At 39.3% G+C, this 24,294-nt stretch overlaps 1 protein-coding gene across 1 annotated transcript in view; it reads left to right on the top strand.

Annotated features, from left to right (window-relative positions):
• Window positions 1–19,010, top strand: part of Gabrg3 (gamma-aminobutyric acid type A receptor subunit gamma 3) — a 624,026-nt gene extending 605,016 nt beyond the window's left edge. The window contains 4 exon segments of the mRNA NM_024370.3: window positions 7,093–7,245; window positions 12,935–13,131; window positions 13,432–13,491; window positions 18,615–19,010. Of these exon segments, the coding sequence (NP_077346.3) occupies window positions 7,093–7,245; window positions 12,935–13,131; window positions 13,432–13,491; window positions 18,615–18,896 (692 nt within the window). The 3' untranslated portion in view covers window positions 18,897–19,010.
• The last annotated feature ends 5,284 nt before the right edge of the window (window positions 19,011–24,294 follow it).

Below are 24,294 nucleotides of genomic sequence, written 5' to 3'. Positions count from 1 at the left end.
CTTGTTTATTAATGTTTTCCTGTGCTTCCCTAAGTGTGTTCATGTCTTTCTTGAAGTCCTCCAGCATCATGATCAAATATGATTTTGTAACTAGATCTTGCTTTTCTGGTGTGTTTGGATATTCCATGTTTGTTTTGGTGGGAGAATTGGGCTCCGATGATGGCATGTAGTCTTGGTTTCTGTTGCTTGGGTTCCTGCGCTTGCCTCTCGCCATCAGATTATCTCTAGTGTTACTTTGTTCTGCTATTTCTGACAGTGGCTAGACTGTCCTATAAGCCTGTGTGTCAGGAGTGCTGTAGACCTGTTTTCCTCTCTTTCAGTCAGTTATGGGGACAGAGTGTTCTGCTTTCTGGCGTGTAGTTTTTCCTCTCTACAGGTCTTCAGCTGTTCCTGTGGGCCTGTGTCTTGAGTTCACCAGGCAGCTTTCTTGCAGCAGAAAATTTGGTCTTACCTGTGGTTCATGGTGCTTTTTCACTCTGTTCAGACTTGTAAACTCAAATTGCATTTTGTGTTTCATATAAGATTCATATTATATAATTTGCATTTACCTGCCTTTTTATTATGATTTTTATGAACCAATGAATTGCTTCATCTCTCATACTATTGTATTATCATTGCTTTTCCATTCCTTCTTAAAATTTTTGCTGACCTGCTTTTACCTCTCATGTCATCTACCTTCTCCATTGGAATGTTTAATATATGAAGTTATTAGTTTAATTACATTTTTCCATACATACCTGGTTCTGTTTAAGTTGATTGATTCGATTCTTCAAATTGCTATTCTTGGTTTGTTATATGTCCTATAATTTCATTTGTAAAATAGGTATGCCTTATACCAAAACAGAGACTGAGGAAAAGCATATTATATGCTTGGAAATAATTGTGGCTTTCCTTTGACAGCATTCATTGTAAGAGCTTTAGGACATTCAGTCAAAAGTTGGACCAGAGGCTGAATAGCTGGCTCAGCAGTTAAGACTTCATGTTGCCTTTACAGGGGATCTGAGTTCAGTTTCCAGTCACATAGCTTACACCTGCCGTTACCTATATACACATATGCATCAATAAAATAAAAACTTCTTTTAAAAGGCTGGCTAGCTTTGTGTCCTGCTACCCACTTGACTTTGGATCATCCTTTCTGTCCTTCAACACCCTTGTTTACATTATCTCTACCTTGAGCACACTACTGATCTTTCAAAATGTTTCTGTTTTGTTTTTTGGGGGGGTGTTATTTTTGATTTACATTTCAAATATTATCCCCTTCCCCCTATCAAATCCCCACCCCTTCCTGCCTCCTTGTCCTCACATTCCCCTACATTGGGGGGTCCAGCCTTGGCAGGACCAAGGGTTTTTCCTCCCTTTGGTGCCCAACAAAGTCATCCCCTGCTACATATGCAGCTGGAGCCATGGGTCTGTCCATGTGTACTCTTTGGATGGCATATGCATATATATATGCTCTCATACAGAACCTAATGGGGGTGGATCTTTTCAGAATTTACACAGTCTTTTTTGGACAACCTGGTCATTCTCTTGAGAAGAAAAACAACAGAAGGAAGGTAAAAGGTAACTTTGGTCACAAAGGAACTTCAAAGTTTCATGACACTTCACAACTAACTTTTGGTGAGTTAGATGTAAATTTATACTGCATATACTTAATGGATAATATCATGTGGGGTTATATTGTCCCAGATAAGCTGTGCTTAGAGGCTGCTTTTTATATCATTTTTGTCTTTATAATTTACATTAGTTGTTTGTACTGAAAACTTATCTCTGATGGGCTCAATAAAATTTGTTAACACACAATCACTATAAAAAGTGAATGGGTTGCTCCAATTGGTCAAGAATAGATTACATCTACTGATCCACTTCACCATCATTATTCCAGTGGCTACTGTATTCATACAGAGTGGTCATGAAAGGATTGTCCTCAGCCACATTGAAAATTTTTGTAAAATCTTGGAGTGTTGAAAAACCTTTAATAATAAAGAGATTGCAAGTCCTGGCTATGTTTTTCAAAAGTAAATAAGTATTTTAGTGTAGAACGCCTTTCAGCTTTACAGAACAATTGTGCAGATAGCACAGAATCTGTCAGCAGCACCTCAGACCCAGTTTCCCCACTTCCCTAAGTTACTGTAGGACATCTGAAAACTAAATGAGTGAACACTGATTCAGCATTATTACGTAAACACCATAAGGACCAGGTTCCCCTCACTTCTTCCCACAGTCTCCTTTTTACCAATGGCAGATATCATACTCCATTCAGTCATCAAATCTTCCTAGGCTTTAATAGCTAAAAATGTTTGTCTGGGTTTCTCTGGTTTTAGTAAACTTGATAGTTTAAAAAAGTACCTAGAAGCATTATGATGGTTACACTTCTGACAAACTGGAGCATGCTGGGGGCTTCCTCATATCCTTTCTCTGAAAACCTTGGGAGCTACTCACTCCTGCTATTTTTCATTAAACCACCACAAAATTGCCCCTGATATGAGTGTCTCTGCTGATCTCCAGCCTCCAATACCTTCTGTTCCTGTGAGCAGCCTCTCATCTTCTGCATCTTTCTGGATGCTCTCAATCATTTGGATTCTGGGATGGTGACCTCCCCTGTAATTCATTTCTCTTTTGAAACCGCAAATCTGATGATGTTCAATGTGTGTATCTCATACCTATTTCTTAGTTTTAAAACAAGTGTACAAGTCCCTGGTCCTTTAGACTTTAGAGTGGAAACCAGAATTCGATTCTATTTTTATATAAAATCATTTCATGCTCTTTTTTTATTAACTTGAGTATTTCTTATTTACATTTCGAGTGTTATTCCCTTTCCCCGTTTCCAGGCAAACACCCCCGTAATCCCCCTCCCCCTCCCCTTCTTTATGGGTGTTCCCCTCCCCATCCTCCCCCCATTGCCACCCTCCCCCCAACAATCTAGTTCACTGGGGGTTCAGTCTTAGCAGGACCCAGGGCTTCCCCTTACACTGGTGATCTTACTAGGATATTCATTGCTACCTATGAGGTCAGAGTCCAGGGTCAGTCCATGTATAGTCTTTAGGTAGTGGCTTAGTCCCTGGAAGCTCTGGTTGTTTGGCATTGTTGTTCATAAGGGGTCTCGAGCCCCTTCAAGCTCTTCCAGTTCTTTCTCTGATTCCTTCAACGGGGGTCCTATTCTCAGTTCAGTGGTTTGCTGCTGGCATTCGCCTCTGTATTTGCTGTATTCTGGCTGTGTCTCTCAGGAGCGATCTACATCCTGCTCCTGTCGGCCTGCCCTTCTTTGCTTCATCCATCTTGTCTAATTGGATGGCTGTATATGTATGGGCCACATGTGGGGCAGGCTCTGAATGGGTGTTCCTTCTGTGTCTGTTTTAATCTTTGCCTCTCTATTCCCTGCCAAGGGTATTCTTGTTCCCCTTTTAAAGAAGGAGTGAAGCATTCACATTTTGATCATCTGTCTTGAGTTTCATTTGTTCTAGGCATCTAGGGTAATTCAAGCATTTGGGCTAATAGCCACTTATCAATGAGTGCATACCATGTGTGTTTTTCTGTGATTGGGTTACCTCACTCAGGATGATATTTTCCAGTTCCAACCATTTGCCTACGAATTTCATAGTCATTGTTTTTGATAGCTGAGTAATATTCCATTGTGTAGATGTACCACATTTTCTGTATCCATTCCTCTGTTGAAGGGCATCTGGGTTCTTTCCAGCCTCTGGCTATTATAAATAAGGCTGCGATGAGCATAGTGGAGCACGTGTCTTTTTTATATGTTGGGGCATCTTTTGGGTATATGCCCCAGAGAGGTATAGCTGGATCCTCAGGCAGTTCAATGTCCAATTTTCTGAGGAACCTCCAGACTGAATTCCAGAATGGTTGTACCAGTCTGCAATCCCACCAACAATGGAGGAGTGTTCCTCTTTCTCCACATCCTCGTCAGCATTTGCTGTCACCTGAGTTTTTGATCTTAACCCTTCTCCCAGTTAGGAATCAACACAGGGCTATTGTGTCTCATAGAAACACAGTTCTAAACATAAATGCCTGCAATTAAACATTCAAGTAAATGGTTGTGTCTAGAGGGGAAAAATCTAATATTTAAACATCAAAATTTATTTTAAAAGATGATTCAGTAATAACTACTTAGAAATACAAGTCATTATTCCGAACTTTTTCTAGAGATTAATCTGAATATAGTCACATTAGTTGATTAACTTTTTTATATAATTTTGTAAACTTACATTTTCCCATATCTTACTTATTCTAATAACTATTACTTTAAGGATAAACATGGCTCTGAGCCTAAAGAAAGACAGATTTTAGTGAATTTATTGCATTCTTTTGTTTAAGACATGTCGTGCTTTTATGTTTTTTTAGGTGGCCATAAAGAAAGGATGCTGAGTTATTTGATTTGTTGATGTCTAACTTCTTGAGTCCTTTATATATTTTGGATAATAACCCTCTGTCAGATGTGGAGTTGGTGAAAATCATTTTCCACTTTGTAGACTGTCATTTTGTGCTTTTGACAGGGTCTTTTGCCTTTAAAAAAAAAGCTTTCATTTTCATTTTCACAAGATCACATTTTTTAATTGTTGATTTTAGTGCCTATGCCATTGGTGTTCTATTGAGGAAGTTGTCTCTTGTCCCAATGTGTTCAAGGATATTTCCCACTTTCTCTTCTATCAGCTTTAGTGATCTAGTTTTATGTTGAGGTCTTTGATACACTTGGACTTGAGTTTTGTGCAAGGTAATAGATATGGATCTACTTGAATTCTTCTAAATACAGACACCCAGTTAGACCAGCAACATTTGTTGATTATATAATTTCAACTGTATAGATATTAAAAATAGATTATAGACCTAAACAGAGAATTCTCAACAGAAGAATCCCCAATGGCCAAGAAGTATTTGAAATGTTCAACACCCTTAATCACCAAGGAAACGCAAATCAAAATAACCCTGAGGTTCAATCTTATATCCCTCATAATGGATGGATAAAACAAAGAACTCAAGTTACAGCTTTTGCTGGTGAGGATGTGGAGCAAGAGGAACACTTCTCCATTGCTGGTGGGAGTACGAACTTGTATAGTCACTTTGGAAATCAATTTGGTGGTTTCTCAGAAAATTAGAAAAAATCTATTTAAGATTCAACTATACCACTTCTGCATATATAGGATGCCCCATCCTACCACAAGGACACTTGATCAACTATGCTCATAGCAACTTTATTCATAATAGTCAGAAACTGCAATTGACACAGATGTTCTTCAACTGAAGAATGATAAAAGAAAATGTGCTAAATTTACACAGTGGAGTATTACTGAGATATTAAAAAAATGACATCATGAAATTTTTCAGGCAAATGAATGGAACTAGAAAAGATCCTCCTGAGCAGGGTAACCCGGACCTAGAAAGATAAACATGGAATACTCATAAGTGGACGTTAGTCATAAAATACAAGATAACCATACTATAAAGCACAGACCCAAAGAAGCTAAGTAACAAGAATGGTCTAAAGGGGACTCTTGGATCTCACTGAGAAAGGGAAATAGACTAGACATTGGGGGTAAATGGAGGTGGACCACTAGAGCACAGGGAAGGGAACAAGAGAGATGAGATGGGGAAAAGATGGGAGAGAATACTGGGAGAGACAACTGGAATTGGAGAAGGAATATCTACAATGAACTAGACACCTAGGAATTTAGAAACTCCCAGGAATCTATGAGGATAACCATAGCTAAGATTCCAAGCAATATGTGATATAGAGACTGAACTGGAAGTTTTCTGTAAACAGGCAAGACTTCCAGTGGAGGTTTTTGGGATACCAACCCAGTCATAAAACCTTAGACCCACAATTTTTCCTGCCTACAAAATGTGCTGGGGTAAAAGAGCAGGGTTTCAGGAATTAACCAACCAATGACTGGCCCTTCTTGAGAACCATGCCATAAGAAGGCCACCCTTCTCTACTGACATAGTGTCAGTAGAGACACTATTAGTGTCTAATGACACTATTAGTGATATTCTGTAATATTTGCAAACAGGAGCCTAGTGTAACTATCATTAGAGAGGCTTCTTTTAACAACCGATGGACACTAACACAGAGACCCACAGCCAAACATTAAGTTAAGCTCAAGGTATCCTGTAAAAATGAAATAATAAAAGGGAAATAATAGAAGGAACCAGAGGAGTCAAGGATGCAACAAGAAAAGCTACAGACTAACCTGGGCCCATTAAGGCTCATAGAGACTGAACCAGAGAGCATGGGATAGACCTAAGCCCTCTGTGTATATGTAACAGTTGTGCAGCTTGGTCTTCAGTGGACTCCTAAAAGGGGAGCAGGGGCTGTCTCTGACTACATAACCTGCCTTTGGATCCCTATCCCCTTACCGGGCTGCCTCACCTTGACTCAACAGAAGTAGATGTACCTAGGCTTACTGCGACACGATATGCTGAGGCTGGTTGATATCCATGGGATACCTCCCCTTCACTAAGGAGAAGGGGAAGAAGGGGGAAGAGGAGGGGAGAGGGAAGAATTGGGAAGAGAGGAGGGAATGGAAGCTGGATATAAAGTAAATAAAGAACTTAAGTTATATAAAAATAAAAGAGGATATTGAAGACATGGATGGGAATGGACACTTTACAGAGATCTACATCTACCTACTTGCAGTGACACACTGGGGCAGAACCAGCAATACCATATACCACTGTATAAGAATAATAGAATTATTGAAAAATGAAAAGAAAAAGTGTAATTTCTGCCGTTATTGAAGAAAAAAGCTTTAGAATCTCCCTAGATCTATTTCAAAGCTAAACTTTGTGAATCTTGATATAACTTATGCAACATACAGATGGTCTCTGGCAAAAATTCCTTATCAAATTACCTTCCATTGAGTGATGTGATGTCTGTCGCTCTTACTCATTAGCATGCTTTAGTTTGAGCACAGGCGTGATACAGTTCAGCAGCAGCAGCATTTGGTGATTCTTCCAGTTGAAGTTGTTATACCTGTTGTTTTTACTCGTCATTGAGTTTGAAAATTAAATTATAAATATATTTCCAATACTATTTTAATCCAGAATATAGTCGTGATTTGAGGAATATTTATTTTATTATAGGTGATTATGTTGTCATGACTATCTATTTTGAACTGAGTCGAAGAATGGGATACTTCACTATCCAGACGTATATCCCCTGCATACTGACTGTGGTTCTGTCCTGGGTATCATTTTGGATCAAAAAAGATGCGACACCAGCAAGAACAACATTAGGTAAGTTGCAAAAACATTTTCATCCACCATTTTATTATAACTTTAAAACAGAAACATTCACAAAATGCCTTCAGTTGAAGAGAACTCAAATAGAAGTGGTTTAAGAGGCATATGAAGTAGGCTAATTTTTTTTAATATCAAAGTTAGATTTTTCTTTCTCTCTCTTTTGTGAAGTAAGTTCTGTAGAAGTATGTATCAGAAGCATAGGCAATTTTATGCAAATGAGGTTTCAAATATCTAACGTTTATAAAATTCACTTCTTAGACTATAAATTACTCAAATCCTCATTACTGCTTCACTATCAGAGAATGAGTTGTTTCATAGAATGGGCTCCATTCTATAACTTGTTTGTTATAACAACAAAGATGTGGTGCGTTAGCTAAAGAGCCAAGGACCACAGTGGATGAAACAGAATCTCCCAGCCCAACCAAGTTAACTTTGTTTTAGGTTTATGTCTTGGGGGATTATGGGTTGCTATGTAACTCTTGTAATCATCACAGTTTGCTTAGTCATAAGAACTCTTGGCTGCAGTGATGATGGCACTGTATGGTACTGTATGATAGCATCGCCGCATCCTCTAACGGTATATTGCTTTCAGTAGTCATACAGTAACATCAGTGAATTGTCGATTTACTTTGGCCACAGCCAATTTGAAGTCTTAATGTACATGCTGCCAACTGTCCCTCCTTCCTGTCTCTGAAGCAGATGCCCAAGCTCACTTTCGCACTGGCCTTGGTGTTGCCATAAGCCTATATCATGCCTCAGACACACTTTATTAATTTTTCTATGAAGGTTTTGAAAATTTAGATCATAAGAGCAAGAGTTTCACACCATGACCAAGGAGTTCTCTGGCTAAGAGTGTACCTAAATCCAACACAAACACCTACCATTCTTATTCACAAAATATCCTAGTTTAAAGTGGCAGGATACATTAAATCTTCATTACATCTTCTTAGGACATTAAATATTTTGTTGAAAATCTGCTACAAATTCTGTCATGGTCTCATTTATGACTTGAAAACATGAAAAATACTAATTTCAAAGATCTTGCTAGAGGAGGATTCTGATGTCATACTCTATTTGGTTTATTCATTCTCTAGAATATATACTTCCCTCATTATATTAATCTATATATGGCATGTATAAAAAAATCTTAAATAGATTCCTAATAGTTTTTGAAGTGAATGTTTAACTTGCTATTGCCCAAATTCAGGACTGAAATTTTATAGATAGATGATAGATAGATAGATAGATATAATTATAGATAGATAGATAGATAGATAGATAGATAGATAGATAGATAGATATAATTGTAACTTTTAAACATGAAAACCTGCCCACATTTCCTCCATATAATTTTGAAGGACCAAGAGGTATTTTTTGTTTATGGTAAATAACAACTAGCATTTACATATAAATATTTCTGAGGCAACCACAAAGATTACCATCATTTAAATGGTAAACATTACAAAATTTATACTAGTAATGGTAGGTTAATGACTAAAAGCTAAATAACATTTTTGTGAGTATATTAAATAAATAATGTAAAATATCAAAATCCCAGAGAAGACAACACCATTTTCTGGTAAAGCACAGATTGCCAGAGTTCACCTAAGCAGGTCAGCTCTGATAAGACACTGGTTTGACCAATATTCTGCCTTCTTTCCTCAGCAATTTGTGGCCAGGCTTGCCTCCTTTCACCGAAGAGAAGTCTTGTTTTGGCAAGTTCCGAAAAGCACCTACATTTTTGAAATAATACATTTTGTTTGAATTATCTATGCACGTGTTTCTGTCTGAGTGTAGATATGTACAGGTGCACAAAGAGGCTAAAAGAGGACTAAGAGCCCCTTGTCCTACAACAGAATGACCCTACATCATAAAGGAAAAGCATGACTTCTAAAGTGTGGCTCATTTCTTCTGTACAAGAGTGAAGACCAGGGCATTGTCAGCCTTTAAATGTTGAACGTAGAACCCTGTCCTTTTAAACCCGTAAAAAACATACTTGCGAAACCTTGCTCTAATAAAAATACTTTGAACAAAACAAAAGCTGAAAAATGTATTCCAGAACATCTGAACCTACAAGGAAAAAGTACTCAGATTAATTAGATTAATGAAAACAGATACAAAATCAGCTCTTTAAGAAAAAATAGAAATCAGTAGAAATAGTAAAATTCTGATATAATTAATACTAAAAACTGACTCCTCGGCTAAGCCTAGAAGAATAGACCTGTAATTCTCACAGTAGCATGAGAATCATAAGGTCAAAGCTAATGTGGGTTACATATGAGTTCTGGATAAATCTAAGAACTGGAAGAGCTTGAAGGGGCTCGAGACCCCAAAAGTACAACAATGCCAAGCAACCAGAGCTTCCAGGGACTAAGCCACTACCTAAAGACTATACATGGACTGACCCTGGACTCTGACCCCATATGTAGCAATGAATATCCTAGTAAGAGCACCAGTGGAAGGGGAAGCGCTGGGTCCTGCTAAGACTGAACCCCCAGTGAACTAGTCTATGGGGGGAGGGCGGCAATGGGGGGAGGGTTGGGAGGGGAACACCCATAAGGAAGGGGAGGGGGGAGGGGGATGTTTGCCCGGAAACCGGGAAAGGGAATAACACTCGAAATGTATATAAAAAATACTCAAGTTAATAAATAAAAAAAAAAGAAATTTAGAAAGTAGATAGAGCTCCCATTCTGATCCATAAGCATAAGGCAGAGACAGCTAACTGGGAAGGCTTTTCAAACTTCAAAGTCTGCCTCTAGTAACGTGTATTCCAACAAGGCCGCACCTGCTAACTCTTCCCAAGTAGATCCACCAACTACGAGTGACGTATTCAAACGCATGAGTTACGGGATCATTCAAATCATCACAAGTAGTGTGCACAAATAAAAACATAAAACACAGCGAAGGTGTAGAGCTCAAACATGCATCTACATACATGCATACATGTGTGTGTATGTATACATATACATACACACACACATCTATACATTGTGTGCATCATATATACAGATAATAGTGCTGTTGATGTGTGATGGTTTAATTCTGAAAGGTTCAGTGTATGTTGTGATTTCGGAGGTCTCTGTTCCTTCTGTCATGGAACCTTTAGGAGGAGAGGTCTGATTGCAAGAAGTAAATTACCAAGCATGAACCCTGAAAGCTATTCCCAATTCTAGTGCCAGCCTTGTTCTCTGCTTCATTGTTCAGTCTCCATGTAAGGAATCTACCCCATGATTTTTGCTGTGGCTCCATCGTGAAAGATCACTCCTTGGGTCTTTGAACACTAGTTTCCAGATGGCAGAGCTATTTGGGGAAGTTTGAAAACTTCCCTCAAAGAAACCTAGATATGGCAAATGTTTGACAGGCAAGCCTAGCTCATCCTACCTTCTTCTCTGAGCTCCCTGCTTACTCATCTTCTAAGGTATGAGCAGACCATGTAGCAAGTTCCTATCTCCTGAACCGAACCCTGGTTGCCATACTATGTCTGTAATGATGTATTAATAATACTCTTTATACCATGGAGCAAAATAGATCTTTCTTCCCTTAATTCACATGTGCCAGGCTTTTAGTCAGTAAAAAGAAACTAATGAGTTATGTCCTTACTTGATGATAAAGAACCCTCAGCTAACAAACCTGTCATAGACACTCCGCACAGAAAAAAAAATAGTTTTACACAGAGCACACTTAGTAAACCTAAAGCTGTGCAATTTCTAGAAGAAAATCTAATATTGGATGACATAAAAAATTCTCAAACACAAATGCTTTTAATGAAGAAAACAGGAATATTTGTGACATAAAATATACTTGAATACGTATGTAATATTCATTTTGAACATTATACACCAACATGAAGATTTACTAATTATATTTAAAAATGATATCTTCTCCATCTAGTGTTGGTAAAACTATACAGGGCTACAAGAAATGTTGACTGTACAAATGAGTCTTTGTATCAAAGGTTTCTAGCAAAATATATTATGATTATGACAACTTTAATTACTGTAGATTATCATTTTTAATCACAGATGCTAAATCCCCAAATAGCCAAAAATACCGTCGACAGCCATGAATGATACCAGAAAGCATGCCTGTTTGGGGTGGCACAGATTTTCTGAGCAGGCTTCTGCTATGTCAGCAAGAGTTTACCTTGATGATCACACTTGACGTAAATGAAAAGAGGAACACAGCTCAGCAAGACAGCATCAGGACAGTGGAAAACCAATAAAACAGGAAATGTGTACTAAAAGACACAACTCACAAGGCACGCTAGGGGAAAAGATGTGTGGTCTCTGGTGTAAATCAAGAGCAATTTGAGCCACACGGGGAAAAAATAAGGCTGAAAAAATATGAGCCCACTGAACACAGTGCTTGTGAACTGCCAAGGAATAAAATCTAATATTTCTGTTATAGATGTCCCAGAAGAAGCCATTAAGGCTGACAATATACATTTTCAAGGCATAAAAATGATGGCTAAATATTTCTCCAACTTTTCAAAGGCAGACAAATGCACATATGCATGAAGCTAAGTAAATTCTGAACAGGATATAAATCCAAAGAATTTCAAGCTAAGACAATTTACAATCAAACTCAAATATAGAGAAAGCCTTGAAAGTGATAGAGAAAAACGACATGATCCTGCCTGCTAGGCATCACAGGCTGAATGACAGTGGCTTCATGCTGAAGCCTTGGAAGCCAGAAGGAAATAGACTCTTGGCCTGAGTTCTGCAGGCGTTGGGAATCTAATGTAGCCTGACAATCCTTAGTTGTGTAAAGAAAATGCTCAGTAAAACTATATTATAACCATAGAAAAGTAAAGAGCAAAAATGTATCTAAATTTATTGAAAGGGGATAAATTCTGCGTACTCACTGGTTAGGGGGCCTATTGATATGCTATACAGAGTGCTGTATGCTCAAAAGCGTCATAGAGACATCAGGTGTCAGAACATGGCCTTAAAGATGTGAAAAAACGCAAGGAGTTTTACAAGTGGTCAACTCATGAAACAGCAGGAAGGAAAATAAGACACAAGGAAAAACTGAACAAATGAAACACAAAATAAAACGTGATGATGTGTTCTAAATATTAATAACCATGTGATGTGAAATGCCAGATTATCCCATCTACCCCGGATAAATTAGAGTAGAAAAATGTAAAAATTGGTCCATGACTATTTTAAGAGAAGGCATCTCAGAAAGGGTGATGCTGGGGCTGGATAAGGAAGGCAGGAGTTTACACAGTGGGCAGGAAGAAAGCATCAAGCAGAAGACAAGCATGGACAGCATAGGACATGCAGAAAGGCAATAGGCTGTAACTTCTGCTAAAAACATTTCAAAGGTGAAATGCCAAGCAATGAATTACTAAAATCTATTTAAACCTATCAATCAGTTATATGTGTTCCTTGACAGAGGATGCCATTATGTTCCCACAACCCATCAGAAGTTTGAAATGCAATTGGGAAATGTGCTCACTATGCCTCACCTCCTGACCTTCAACTCACCTTACACACTGTGGTGTTGGTTGCTCCTCTCCTGAATGAGCTGACTGCAGGCTGCTCTACCACTGCCAAGTGTCTAGGGGCAACTGACATATATCACCTGCCTGAGATGACGTTTCTAAGTTTGCATGACTTTTGGCCTTTCAGTCTGGTGTGCTGACCTCTTAACAAGTTGACAACTGTCTCTTCCACAGGCATCACCACGGTGCTAACCATGACCACACTCAGCACCATTGCCAGGAAGTCCCTGCCTCGGGTGTCCTATGTCACTGCCATGGACCTCTTTGTGACTGTGTGCTTCTTGTTTGTCTTTGCCGCACTGATGGAGTATGCTACTCTCAACTACTATTCGAGCTGTCGAAAGCCAACCATCAGGAAGAAAAAGACATCGGTGAGTGGTGAGGACAGGCAAGGTTTGCTCAGCTGCGGCAGGAGGGTGGTTTGAGGCAAATGTGCTCTCAAATGTTGTAATGTCCTAAGATCTTAGAAGGTGAGATAATTCTGCAGATAGGCAACAAGATGGGGATTCCTCCTACTTCCCCGGTGTCAGTGGTACTGGTGACAGAGCTAAGAGTGGGCAAGCCTTCCCCAGTGTCAGTGGTACTGGTGACAGAGCTAAGAGTGGGCAAACCTTCAAGACTGCAAAGCTCCATGACCTCTTTTCAATTCTGATTTTCTTTTTTCTCTGCAGTTATTACATCCAGATTCAACAAGATGGATTCCTGATCGAATAAGCCTTCAAGCACCCTCTGTATGTATAGCTTTACAGGTCCCAATATGTCTTAGAACTTTAAACTGGTTTACATTGAAAGATATGTTCTTCATAAATGTGGGCATTGAATTCAAATGAATGCTGCATTTGATCCTTTAAAATGTTTTTGGTTTTTTGGTTTTTGGTTTTTGGTTTTTGGTTTTTGGTTTTTGGTTTTGTTTTGTTTTGTTTTGTTTTGTTTTCTAAAACAACCAAATTAGAAGAAGTGCAAAGTGGGAGAAACATCCTAAACTTTCTACCTTGATGCAGCATGCATGCTTCTGGCTAAACTATAGATATCCACGTTCTGCATATTCATGCATACTAAGAAACTAAATGACATTCGCTGAGTTACTTCTCCAGCCCATACGTCTATTAATATTTTAAGTAGTAATCTGCCAGGTCTTTACATTGATTGTTACGGATGTTACATTTTATAGACCAACTGAAATGCTTATAGTTATATAGTGAGTGTATTGGGGACTGTCATAGTTTAGGGTTTTACTGCTGTGAACAGACACCATGACCAAGGCAACTCTTATAAGAACAACATTTAACTGGGATGGCTTACAGGTTCAGAGGTTCTGAACATTATCATCAAGGCAGGAGCATGGCAGTATCCAGGCAGGCATGGTGCTAGAGGAGCTGAGAGTTCAACTTCATTGAAGGCTGCTATGAGAAGAATCACTTCCAGGCATCTAGGGTGAGGGTCTTAAGCCCACACCTACTCCAACAAGGTCACACCTCCTATAGTGCCACTCCCTGGTCCAAGCATATACAAACTATTACAGGGACATTGGCCTGCAGTTTATCGTATGATGTTTATTCTACTTTTCACATCACTGTCATTTTATGCTCCACCAAGCCACCAGCCACAATATGTTCCTCCTTCCCCTATAAATAGCATGACTCCCTCAATTTCTCTTAAGATATTATGTGTCTGAATATCAACTCACTTTATTCTCACAATTAAAATTGAGTATGAAGAAATGAACCTCTATATATGCTAGTAAGAAAGGAAACTGGAATGAAAACTTAGAAAATTTCATTCTAAACCACTGATCTGGCTACCACTTTTATCATGTGCCATTTTAATGTCTAACTATGACTTTTATTCTTGACTTTTATCTACACACTAATTACACTGAATGTTTCATATCACCTATGTATGACAGGTGACTTCTAAGCTCTTAATGAATGATGTGTTATATTTTGTGCATCTCAACCAGTTTTATGAGCAAAAAATATATAATTGTTCCTCTACAAATATGTATCATGTGGCTTTGGCAGCAGAGTAGTGGGCAAGCATCTTGCCAGCCATGACAAACCAGAAAGTGCTTCCAATGAATGTTAGACAAGGCCATAGAGAAGAGTGGCTTGGGATGACAGACCCCAATCTGAGCTAATAGCCCAAAGCCACAAGAGTATTTCTTCACACACAGCCAGAGACCTCAGCGTTGAGGGGAAAATATTGATGGCTTTGGTGTAGAAACTATTCTACCAAAAGAAAAGGCAGGATCCTCTAATTCAAAGAAAAAAGGAAACCCCCCCCCAAAAAAAACCCATGGACAAAAAGGAAAGGTTGATGACCTAGTTTAAAGTCAATTCAGAACAAAAGGTGCCACTGCAGGTAAGAAAACACAACTAAGGCTCACACAGACAAAGGGGGAGGGGTGGAGAAAGCATTTAACTGTTAAAATTATCACCATTTCAATTCTTATTTTTCAACTCTCATTTTTTATTTCATTCCCAGAAAATTTGAAGCCTAAATTATAAGTCTCTAGGGGGATAAGGACAGAGCCTGAAACATATGTGTGGTGGGGCAAAATGCTCACACTGCCCTGTGTGTCAGTTCTGTAACTTAAATGCAAAGCTAATGCTTTTCACAGGCATCTGAAAAGCAGTGTTCCACGGGGAGAGGACATGGGGCTGTGCCATACACATGATGAAAGAAGAGAGAGTCAGAGACTGGCTGGGCCAAGGAAGAAGCATTCATTAACTCTCTTTTAGGCATAGTTTGAAATACTTGAATTAATGGAGCAGGTACATGGAGAAAAGTGCTTACAGGGCACATAATACAGCCATAGAGGGCTTGTCCTATTCTAAATTCTAGTTCAGTCTTGTGAAATGGAACTCATTTCAAATTCCCAAGCTATCAAATCCTGGGGCTCTCCTGACTATTACACAGTTTCTTCTGGGTTTCAGCAGCCTGGTGCTTCATTTCCCTAAGTTATGACAAGAAATTGAGATTTTTCCTGTGCCAAGAATCTTTCCTGCTGCTTTTCCTGCAACCCCTGAAGTCACCATCTCTAGTGATTCTTCTCCATCCTTGAAGACTCTTCTATGCCCAGCCTGGATCAGTGTCTTCCCTCAAGGCCCACTCTCTCCTCTACTCACAGTTCATGGTCCACATTCATACCATTCAAGGGTACTACGTAGTTCATAGGGTTGAAGAACTGAGTGGGTGAATGCCTGGCTTTTAAATGCCAAGGCACACATGAAAGTCTTTAATAGAGTTATCATCTAATAAAGATGGATTTTATCAAATGAAGCTTGTCAGAAAGGCATACATTCCTCGATGCATTGGATAACTGCAGTTTCCATACACAGTTGGGCTTCAGAATCATGAAGCCAGAGCGTAAACATCCTCATCAGAGCTGAACTTACCCAGTCTTCCACCTCTGCTTATGCCTCAGAGCTGTAGGAGCTGCTACACAGTGGTGCTCTGAAAACTTCCAACGAACACCGATGAAAAGCCTTCTGCTTATGCCTGGACTCTTCCCAACATGTATACATGTAAACACATGCTTCCCGTGTTCAAGGCTCCAGAAGGCTTTACAAATTAGCTTTGAATACTCAACTGTTCTCTCACTTTGTCCCCATTTATGATGCTTTACAGACATGAATCTACCTTAATTAAATTCTAAAATTTAGGTAAATGTGACAGTATCCCTGTGAGGAATATTTATTTATATGAAACTCTGGCAAAGTTGAGTGAATTCTATGTGGCATGGCCCAGACTTTAACAAGTCAGAGTGACCTCATTCTTGGCCCTGCACCAACCATGGCCACAGGAATCACCTATCAACCTGTTCAGAAATGTGCTTCTAGAGTTTGGCACAGTGGTACAGGCCTGAGATAGGAAAGCCAGCCTAGGATACATAATAATTTCCAGGACAGGCTAGTCCTTTTTTTAAGTTTATAATATAATTACATTTTTTCTTACCTTTCTCCTTCCTCCTTCCAAGTTTTCCCATACGCCCCTTTTTTGTTTTCAAATCCATGGCCTCTTTTATCATTAGCTGTTATATGTATATATGTAAATGTACAGACATTTGAACTTAACTTGCTAAGTCTGTATAATGCTACTTGTATGCTTGTTTCAGGGCTGACCATTGGTATTGGATAACCAATTGGTGTGCTCTTCCCTTGAGAAAACTATTTCTCCCACTCTCAACATTTCTTAGTGGTTCTTAGGGTTGAGACCTCCTGGGCATTTTACTGTTCATTTTGGCATGTCTGTTGGTGTTGGCGTGTTCAGCCTATGGCAGTCATATTGAGGAGACCTTGAGTGTATAGATTGTGTCATTACTAGGAGACACAATTCAGAGCAAACTCCCTGACTGTCAGGCTCTTACCTTCTTCCTGCCCTTCCTTTCACAATGATCCTTGAGCCTTAGATTTGGAGCTACAGACCCCTTTTAGGCTAAGTGACTGTATTTTGATCAGTTGCAGTATTCTGTACTGATCCATCTGTTACAAGGAGAAGTCTCCTTGATGATGGATGAGAACTCCACTTCCTTGTGGACAAGAAGGACAAATATTTAGAATATTGTTAGTGATTACCCTGCCTTAGTAAACTGGTGTTTGTAGGTTCTCTTCCAAGATCCATGAATTCACTAACCCTGAACAATTGGCTAGGCATTCCAGTACCAAACATGGTTTTTCTCTTGTTGAACAGACCTTAAGTTCACCAAAGTATGACACCACTGTGCCTGCCATGCTGTTCATATTTGTGGTTGACAGACATTATAGCTAAGTAGAACTGTTGGATGCTTCCCTCCTTTGGAAGCTCAACTGACACCTTCTGGTTCCCTGAATTGTTGTTGCCGTGGAAGAGGCTTTCAAGCTAGTTTCAGCTCAGGAACTTCTGGGCCTGGCATCTGTCGTACTTTGTGTCTTCAGCAGTGGGGACTTACTGTCCACCTCTGGTGGATAACAAAACCCAATATCTATAGGCTGGATGTTTTTGTAGTCAACAACCTTAGTCAAAAAGCAAAAAGGCTTTTCATGTCTGATATTAGGGGCTAGTCTATTTTTAATAAGAGCCTTTCTAAACAAAAGAAAGAAAAAACTATCATAGACAGATGAGTCTTTCCAGTTGCCCCCTGCTATATAGTCAGACTAAATAATGCCTCTCTCTAATTCCTAATGGAATTCAGGGTTGACAATGGGCTCTTGAAGGGTTGACAAATGTCTGAAAACCTAACAGTTCCACTGAAAACCACTTTTTAAGCTGGATGGTTCTGCCCAGTCCTGAAAAAAAAAAGTCTTTAACTCACTTTTTCTCCCACACTGACTTTTCCAAGACAGGAGGAGAGCTTGGGAGTGGAGAGTATTCAAGCTACACATGCTCATGCTTTTTGCCTGGATTACATGCAGAAACGGTGCTTTCTCTCCATTTTAGCACATAACACCTTCTACTGAACAGCCTAATACCTGCTAGCCTGAATAGGTGCCATATTTATCTTCCCATGCTCTAATATCCATGTAGCTTAACATCTAACGGACAGATCTATGATGTGTACATATTTACTACCAGGTAACAGAGTTGAGATTTAAAATGACTAATACACTTTAGAAAATGTATTTTCCTTTGTCCCCCAAAATCTGGGACATGTTTTAAAACAGCAACGTGTTTTCCTTGTTCACTGAGCTGCAATGATTCAAGAACAGGTGGTGCCCAGTAATGGGTAAGTGTGGGGTGGGCGTGGCCAGCTACACATGTTCGTGTTCATGTACATCTTGTCTAGTAGCAGACAGAAGTAGTCTCTCTTGTTCAATGCAATTCAGGCTGTTCTTGCTTCCATTTCATGATTGCTCTGCTGTTCTTGTGCCTGCAGAATTATTCTCTCCTGGATATGAGACCCCCACCACCCGTGATGATCACGTTAAACAATTCCATGTACTGGCAGGAGTTTGAGGACACCTGTGTCTATGAGTGTCTGGATGGCAAAGACTGCCAGAGCTTCTTCTGCTGCTATGAGGAGTGCAAGTCTGGCTCCTGGAGAAGAGGCCGCATCCACATTGACGTCTCTGAGCTGGACTCCTACTCTCGGGTCTTCTTCCCAACGTCCTTCCTGCTGTTCAACCTGGTCTATTGGGTTGGATACCTATATCTTTAAGTGCTGCTCTGAAGGATGACAGAAGAGTACTTGATTCATGTTTTTCCTTCCATCATCCCCAGACAAGTAGTGACCAACCAAAAAGTAGCAGGGAAGGACACTACTCCAGCTTGTTGTGTTACCTTTCAGCAGGATGGGAAGTACTGGAAAGTATTCTTTATAAATATTTCACTCACACACACACACACACACACACACACACACATACACACACATACACACATACACACACATATACACACACATACACACACATACACACATACACACACATACACACACATACACACACACATACACACACATACACACACACATACACACATACACACACATACACACACATACACACACATACACACACACACATACACACATACACACACATACACATACACACACACATACACACACACACATACACACACACATACACACACACACATACACACATACACACACACACATACACACACATACACACACACAAACACACACACATACACACATACACACACACATACACACACATACACACACACATACACACACACACACATACACACATACACACACACATACACACACATACACACACACATACACACACATACACACACACACACACACACACACACAGCAATTGCATTTTCAAGTGATATTCTTGCTAGTCCCTTCTTCAACTGGTAGTTTGATACTTATGAATGGCCTTGGATACAGAAGCTGCCAGTTACCATGCAACCACACCTGTAAAAGATTCAAACAAGTATCCAGAGGTTGTCTCAGATTCTCCCCATTATGTATCTTTCCTTTGTGCCCCTTGGCACAGTGCCCATGCATACAGGATCTCCATTAGTGGAGATACACACTCATGGTGACCTCTCTCTGAGATCTAGCTTGAACTGCAGTCTGCTTTGGTTCCTTCTGTGAGGCCTGTTTGCTCAGACACTGCTCTCCTGAGCTAGCCTCCCTCTAACTGGCGCCCTCTCTCCTGAGCTAGCCTCCCTCTAACTGGCGCCCTTCCTTCCCACCTGGGAGGTGGTACTATGCGATTTTTAAAATTTGTTTCTGAGACCAAGACTGCTGTTTGTCTCTAACTCACAAAGTAGTGACTTTATTACAGACTGCCAAGCATCAGTGACATTTGTATCCTGGGTTCCTGGACCAGTTGCATTTGAGTTCAGCATTTCTCAAAGAGATATGATTTATAAGACCAAGTCTCAGTCTCAGACAATGAGGGTAGCTTATATTATTGTTAGGGATTTGGTAATTATCTTCATCCTGCAAAGACATGCAATGAGGGTAGGCCTTTGTTTTGAAACTGCATTCCACAGTGTAAAATAACATAAATATTCATATATTTAAACATAAACATTAACTGTCAAGCCAAACTGACTTTAGATGAAAAACATGGGTGATGGTTATTGTCAATTACACATTTTGATGAGCAAAAATTGTTTTATACTTTGAAATATGGATGCATAGCAAAATCCCAAAGAAACCCTCCCAAATCAATTCTCTTTTGATATTTTTATAGCACAAAAACAAATTTGCTTCTTGATATTAGTTCTTGGCTATGACCAGATGCTCTTGTGCATTCCAGGTCTATGACTCTTTTGAAGTATCCTCTATTGGTGACACCCACAGATTTCCACTCATCAGCAGTATCTTGGCACTATTGCAGTGTCTACAGTAGAATCCTTGTGTGCTCTTCTCCCACAAAGCTGAATTAATTTTATTGAAATTCATGAATTTTTCAGTTTCTATTACACATACCATATGGCTTCTTAGAAAAGGTAAAATGTCTTACAAATAGAATATAACAACATGCTGACTTGACACAACTTATTAGATGTATTTCAGAAAAGATAATGGTATGGAAGAGACCGGAAAAACTGAAAGTAGATATCTTTGCTAATTCTTTCTAGTACTGTTGCACATGAAGTGGATGTGAAAATGGGCACAACTCTCAGTTGAAAGGGTAATAATAGCTGTTCATGTGTATGTGATATTCAGTCTTTTCTTTCTGAGTTTCTACTAACAAACTAGTTTGATAGTTACTATGTAAGGCTCAAGAAAAATTGGCTTCTAGTTAGAAAATTCAATTTAAAAGAATTAAAATAATAAACACCCATAAGGAACGAGCTGAATATAATGGCTTAAAGGAAATGTCTCCTCTGTTGGGAAGTCTTGCATCTAGTGCACTAGTGTCTCTGAAGCTCTCGTCTTTGGCGAACCCACTCTGGAGGTACCCACAGCACTGAAGAGGAAGAGCAAACCACACATACAGTTGCAAGCACTATCAGTTCAGAGCGTCTAATCAGATAAAGAATTTTAACCTGATACATTTTAAAAGTTCTGGGGAAGACAAAATTTTCTAGTCATCTGTCCCCCTACTCAAGGAGTAAAACCTGCAAGCATCTGCTATAGGGCCGGGCTTCCTGCTACCTTAGACAAGCCCCACAGTTGCCTCTTGTCATAAAACTTGTCATTGCCATTGTCTCTTGCCCAATCTCAGTCATGCTGATCAAAACATGGGAATAGCCAACACACACGTCAAGAGCACGCCAATGCCTGTTTCTCAGTAAAGTTCAATCATCTATTTCAGTCTGAACTCCCAGGATAAACCATTCTAGTACACGAAACAGGAGCGATGCCTGCCCATTGCTCAGGGGCAAAAACCAGGGGCTTTACAAGGTGAACTTTGAGGAGGGTCTGGTACACTGGGAGGAGAGGGAGAAATGCGCCCCTCCTTAGATACCAGTTCTCCTTACTTCATTAAGGGGGACATAGGTGGGGCACACAAACTCAAGCCTCCTCTAATCTACCACATTCTGCTCCATTTCCTTTGTGTGTAGAGCTGGGAAATCCTTGGGCAGTGGTCTGAACCACCTACATCTCAAAGGTGCTACTGTGTTCCTCATTCTTAGAAGCACTCCAGACTGAGGAGACTGTTTGAAAAAAGATTCCAGATTCCCAACCACTGTGGATTATACTGAAAACTGTGACTGTCTCTCCTTTAAACTACATCCTGATTGACGGAGAAAAACTAAAAAGGTATTTTACAGAGCAATAGAATTCAAGCAGAATGACTCTTCAAAACCTAGACAGACTCTCTAGGGTGTCCCAGATGCTAAACGGAGGACAGTGTTAATAAATTTACTCTAAGTCCAGCCACCACTGCCTCCAATTTGCTGAAAACATGCCTTAAAATAAAACATAAAACCCCCAAATTTTACATTTTCTGGAAATTTTCACTTCTTGTATTCATATTGAATTTTTCTAATTCTTTTAAGTATACATGGATAAAGATCAGATTTCATTTCTTTATATGACAACCAGGCATCTTCACATTTACATCAGGTGAGATAAAATTGCAGACTTTTATGAACTCTTCAAACATGGAAATGTGTGTGCTTAGTCACAAGCCATTTTCATGTTCCCTGTGAGAACCTGTGGGTTTATGTCCACAGATCAACCATTCCAGACTGTTTTACCTGCTGCAGTAAAAGATGTTTAGACGTATATTGTAGCCCTACACAATGGCACATCTGGAAACAGTGGAAGCAAGCCACCAGTAGTAATCCCACCTCACATCAATTTGTCTTGACAAAGCTAGGAAGCAGGGGTTCACTCTATCCAAAGGGCTAGAAAACAAAACAGACAACACCTCTGCCTCCTTGGTCATCTTTATCTCGCATACCAAACTGGAATTTTTTTTTTTGAAATTTGGAAAATTGAAACTGGTCCCCAGATGTTGCACTCCCATTCTATCACTTCAGTGCCCGGGAGGTGTCATGAGTGTTGAATCTGTTTTTGGTTTGGCAACTATTTTTTAGTGTTTTTCTTTTCTTTTTTTTTTTTGTTTTGGAGTTAAAAAAACCATGCAAACTTTCATATTAAATGTAGAATGACTAGAGATAAGCATAGCATATACATAAGTATAAATTGATACGTTTAATTCCATTTATACTGATAGATTATTCATTTGGAACTGTAGAACACAATTATATGGAAAGCTCTTTGGTAATAGAAATGCTAATTCACAGCAAATGTCTTATTCACAGTTTTTCCTGAGCTCCCTTCAAATGGCTAAAATGGCCTGTGATAACCATTGGGTCTAAGACTATGAAGGACCAGTATTTGATTCTCATTCTCTAATTAAGCATGGACCAAGAACTGAATGCCAATGAAGTGCTCAAGACAGACAGACCCATCTCTGATCCCCTTTCTATTGTAAACATGGATCAAAACAAAACAGGGAGAGAAAACAACCTCTGTCTTAAGATGATAGGGTAACAGCTAACACAGACACCTTCCCAGAATAAGAGTTTGTTCTGTTTTTTAAAATATATTTGGAGCCTTGAAGTTGGGATGTTTCAACTTCCCCCTTTTAAAATATCTTCAGCTTATAAAATACTAATCCCATGATAAAAGCTTGATTTAATTCTGTTAAGGTTAGAAGAGAAGATGTTTCTATTCGTTTGGTTCCAAAATGTCTTTTAGTAGAGTGATGCTTTTGTTCTAATATTCCCTGTAAGACTTCTAAACCTCTTTGTTACTTTTCTTAGAATAAAATACCAGTCTAAGAACCAGCTTACATAAATCAGTGCTAAACTCTGAGTTGAACTCTTGTTGGTTATTAAAAAGTTTCCCATGCTTTGAGTTAGCCAGGAGGTTTTGTTAGATTGTTTTATGTAAACTAGTAAATACTTAAACATGCATGTGCACATGTGCGCATGCACGAACAAACACACACACACACACACACACACACACACACACCCTTAAAATAAAGTTTGATTTTTTTCATGTAATTCAAATTCATGTAAAGCAAATGTAAACTGCTTTGCTTGACCTATTCAGTTAAGCATCTATTTTAAGCATTTCATTTTCCACATCTCTAAACATAGTACAAGGTTCTCCCAGCCCACAGAACAGGTTGCACAGGGCGAGTCAATAGTAGTTACTGTGGGAAATGAAGGCTTCCCTGTCTACAAGGTAGTTTAAACTGAATGGGTAGGAAGGCACAATTGACTTTCAACAGCAAACCTCCCAAACTGAGCTGGTTCCTGCTGTTTTGTTCTTTTCTAAATATTTAAAGATATTTCCTTGTATTTTTGCAAGCAAGTAGTCTGCCTTCTGCATCATGTATTCTGAATCTGTGATTTCAACCACCATCAAAAATGTCAACCACTTTTGTCTCTGGACCTAGCATGGGCAGGCATTTCTCCTTGTTGTTATTCCCCTAAAACAACAGAGACTGACATAAAATTTACAAGGCGTTCAGCAGTGTAAGCCATCCTGTGGTGGTTCAATGTATAGAGAAGAATGTGCATAGTATCTACACATACAATACACCACTTTATTCAAAGGAGCTGTGCATCTGAGGGTTCTG

The sequence above is a fragment of the Rattus norvegicus genome, chromosome 1 (assembly GCF_021556685.1).
Source record: "Rattus norvegicus strain SHRSP/BbbUtx chromosome 1, alternate assembly SHRSP_T2T, whole genome shotgun sequence".
Classification (NCBI taxonomy): Eukaryota; Metazoa; Chordata; class Mammalia; order Rodentia; family Muridae; genus Rattus; species Rattus norvegicus.
The sequence above is the reverse complement of the archived record's forward strand: the minus strand, read 5'-3'. Positions and strand labels throughout refer to the sequence as shown.